This window comes from Penaeus vannamei, chromosome 20 (assembly GCF_042767895.1).
Source record: "Penaeus vannamei isolate JL-2024 chromosome 20, ASM4276789v1, whole genome shotgun sequence".
Taxonomy (NCBI): domain Eukaryota; kingdom Metazoa; phylum Arthropoda; class Malacostraca; order Decapoda; family Penaeidae; genus Penaeus; species Penaeus vannamei.
This window is the reverse complement of record NC_091568.1, coordinates 1,138,637-1,142,812: the sequence shown is the minus strand read 5'-3', so window position 1 is coordinate 1,142,812 and position 4,176 is coordinate 1,138,637. Positions and strand designations below refer to the sequence as shown.

The 4,176-nt window shown below is 31.7% G+C and overlaps 1 protein-coding gene across 1 annotated transcript in view; it reads right to left on the bottom strand.

The window, feature by feature from the left end:
- Positions 1-4,036: 4,036 nt before the first annotated feature.
- Positions 4,037-4,176, bottom strand: part of GC (gamma-glutamyl carboxylase) — a 5,423-nt gene continuing 5,283 nt past the window's right edge. The window contains exon 6 of the mRNA XM_070135666.1: positions 4,037-4,061. Coding sequence (XP_069991767.1) covers positions 4,037-4,061 — 25 coding nt within the window. The remainder of the gene's footprint in view (positions 4,062-4,176) is intronic.

Genomic DNA, 4,176 nt, shown 5'->3' with positions numbered 1-4,176 from the left:
CTTTTTTTTTTTCTCTTTTTTTCTCTCTCTCTCTTTTCTCTCTCTCTCTCTTTTTTCTTTTTTTTTATTTTTTTATTAAAAATAAAAATAAAAAAATATTTTTTAAAATTTTTAAAAATATAAAATATATATATTTTATTTTATTTTTTTTTTTTTTTTTTTTTTTTTTTTTTTTTTTTTTTTTTTTTTTTATTTTAAGAATTTTTTTTATTAAAATTATTTAATTTTTTTTTTTTTTTTTTTTTTTTTTTTTTTTTTTTTTTTTTTTTTTTTTTTTTTTTTTTTATATTTTTTTTTTTTTTTTTTTCTTTTTTTCTCTTTTTTTCCCCCCCCTTTTTTTTTTTTTCCCCCCTTCCCCCCCTTTTTTCTCTCTCTCTCTCTTTTTTTTTTTTTCTTTTTTTTTTTCTTTTTTTTTTCTTTTTTTTTTTTTTTATTTCTTCTTTCACTCATAGGGTTTTTTAATCTTTGTTTTTTCTGGGGTTTTCAAAAGCTGGTTTTGAACAATATGCCGAACCCCCTTTTGCGGAACCCCGACCTTTGAACCCAAAACCCCAAAGATTGTAAATTGGAAGATGACCTCCCTCACTTGCGTTGGGGGGCCGCAAAATGTGCCCAAAAAAAAAGAAAGAAAAGGGAATTTTTTCCTCCCCTTTAAATTTCCTGCTTCAAATAAAGTATCCAATTTGCAGGGGTTGGGGGTCCTTTGGAGGAAAGGTGATCTTCCAAGCTGTGGGTAAGCGGTTTGGGTATTAAGGGCTTTTTTGAGGAAAAGCCCCAATTTGTTGTCCACTAGTAAGAGATCTCTGGATGCTTGCTAGACATTGATTAAATAACAGCTTAGGCATTGTTCACTCCCTCATTTTCCTCCAAATCTATTTTCATTTAATGATACACAGTAGAGAAGGATATGGATTTTTTTATAATTTGATGATATACCCAAAAATTTGGGAATCCTCATTAATCCATGAACCCCTTCAAAAAATTGAAGTGTTCCCAAAGGGTTTTTCCCCTTAAAGTAATCTAAATTTATTATTAACATTTAGAGCAAGTTCAAAGTATTATGATTGATTGATTAGTGAAAGCAGTAGCCACAGATCTACAAAAGGCAGCAAGTTGCAAAATTATAGCACTAGCATACAAGTATTAACACAGGCCAGAAGCTATTCAAATTCCGAAGATAAAGGATGGATACACGGAATTATAGTCTGAAGTCATACACATATATTTTCATTTCCATTGTATGTGTTTGCGCCTTCTTATACACCTCTTATTAGATGTTTTTTTCCCCCTATTATGAAATAGTTAGAAAGGTTTCCAATGATATTCGCTATAAATAAATATATATTTGATGTCTAGCACCTGTTTTAACCATTATGAATAAGTATTTTGTACATTTTGATTTAGAGGATAGTAATGTGGGAATGTAGGGTGCTTTGACATGACAGCAACTACGGCAAATTTCAGGTTATGATTAAATGGACAGAATAGATGGTTTGATATTATATTGCATTGGTTAAGATAAGGTAGCAATATAAGCAGATCAGGATTTTCTTTCTCTCTATCTTTTTTCTGTAATTTTGTAATCTTTCTAATTCTATTTTAGTTTTTTGTAATTATACATATTACTAGGTATTTAATTTTGTTTAATTATTATTATTTCATATTTTTTGTTTTTTGTTTTTTACTTACAGTCAATGGTCATTGGCGCTACAAGAGAGACTGTGCACGTCTAGGAGAGCCTGGAGTGGGAGGCGATGCTCGCTATTGCATCTACCGCACAGGGACCTTCAACATCCACATGGAATACTGCACATGCAATGACAAGGATGGTTGCAACCCTGCTCCTTACACCACACCAAATATTCCTCTCGTGTCAGTCGCATCCATAGGTGTGGTAACGGCCATAGGGAGATTAATCGTAGGGTAATGTCATCGCCTGAGATGGTTGGGTTTTTTAATTGACTGTCCTGTTTGAGGATTTGAGAGAACTTGGACTTTTTAATGATGATGATGATGATGGTTAAGTTTGAGAAAGTTTGTAGGTTTTTTCTTGAAGCTTTAACAGTGCTGTATTTGCAATATCTTTTTTTATATAAGTAACAGAACTCCGTGAGTGATAATGGCTCTTTTATGAATGTATGATTTCTTTTTTAGATTTTTTCCTCGAAGTTGCATTGATTTGGATACAATAACTATTTCGATGCTACTTTACTGTACAATACGGTATTCAAGCTTTCTCTCAGTGTCAGTGCGTACATCATTACTTTGATATATAGATGCTGATGGTTATCTTCTTAACTTGCCAATGTGGAAGATGAGTCGGTTCAAAATCTCTCCGCCCATTACTTCTTTTGCAAATAGAAAAGAGAAAAAAATAGTGTCACATTTACTTCCCATCTGTAAGGGAAACCTGTGCCAATATCTTTTGCAATATAGCTTGCTCATCCTCGTGAATGTAAATGTATGAATAAGTGTGAATAATTTCACAGCACAAGAGATTATTTTATGGATTTTGGGTAAATCATTATAGATACACATCTCTGATGAAGATTCAGTTTAAATTCATCATGTACCTCTTTTCTAGTGTAAAGTTATTTGTTCCCATTCATACCTTTCTTCTACAATTGTTACAAAAACACAAATGTGGTTGATATTGTCGTTTGCTTTATTTTACTTTTGATTAGAAAATGGAAGAGAGATGCGTGTAGGTTATTGCATGTTTTATATGCCGGTAACAGAAAAGAAGTTATGTAAGGGATAGGGTTGGGAAGTATATGTTATTGCAGTAATGAGAAAATGCAAAGAGGGACTTAACTCTGAGTCCTGTTATTTAGGGTTTATAGATGGTAATACAAAGAGAAGAGGAGGTGGAATGGGTGTACATTCTGGCAAATAGGAGGGAAATCTCTTGCATTCCACAAGGCAGACATAGGAGGTGGGGAAAATTCTGATGGCTGCAAGCTTTATGTTATTTTTTTACTGTTCTATGTATTTTTGCTTTACATTCAATTTTTTAAAAACTTGATTTTGACACACTTGCCTGTACAAAAATATTTAAGCCAGCAATGCAGCAGGAAGTCATCTAAACAGTTTAATTTTATGAAATATGTTTTGACAAAGAAGATAGAGATTAATTACTAAATTACTAAAAATTAACAAACATATCCTCCATCCTGGATGATTGCGAGTCATGTGAAGTTTTGTCCAATTATAAACGTTGGGAACTAACATATTTTTCAACGGCACAAACGGTTTTTAGGTTCATAAAATGGCTTGTGTCTTTAAGAATAGATAAAATATTAGACGTCTTCTTAATTGTTAATAGCAGCCCTTATGTGTATATAAAGAAAAAGAATTGCTGATCAAGATATTCAAATAATATTGTGTTTTTGGTTTTATAGTTATATTTAAAAGATTTTTGATGTATGTTATTTTACAAAAAGTAGGACCATGCCGAGTATGTAAACTGGCGTAATCAAATAGAAAAAGTAAGCTCTATTTTTTCTTAAGGGGAGAAGATGGCATGATGCTGCACTGAAATGATGCTTCTGCATTCATTTTATGTGGTATTGAATATAGAAATATTATTTTTTCACATCTGCAGCAAGCGAACTCATGAAATGCAATGTCTTTCTTCATTTCTTTTTTCTGGTAGATAAAATTCAGAATGCTTATGGGAATTCTAAAGAGCTGCTTTGCATATCTTCAAAATTCTTAGATATTTATGAAACACCAAAGCCCTGTTCATTTCTCACATTCCTTTCTAATTGTGAAGGATGATCTTAATTCTAAACCACATTGGTTTTTAAGGATTTCTTCATAAAGTATTAGAGGTTGCATGAAAACACAGCTCCATTGAAAAGAATCAGCCTCATCCATTTGTCAGATGTGATATTTTTTTATTTCTGTTTTTATTTTTTTGTTTGTTTAAACTTTGTTCTATTTTGGGCATGAAATAGCTATTAAAAGGTCAGTGAAAGAATTGAATGAAAATCCAGCTTCCATTTTATGATAGTTGCATTGGGAATGGCAAGCGTCAAAAGGATAGACGTAGTCCTGTTCTAGAGATGAAAGTATATTAGTAAGCTCAGCCATATTTGAGTTTATCTACATTTTCACATTTCCTCACCAGTGTTGTAGTCCAGAATATGGATACTCCCATTTTTATTCTTATTT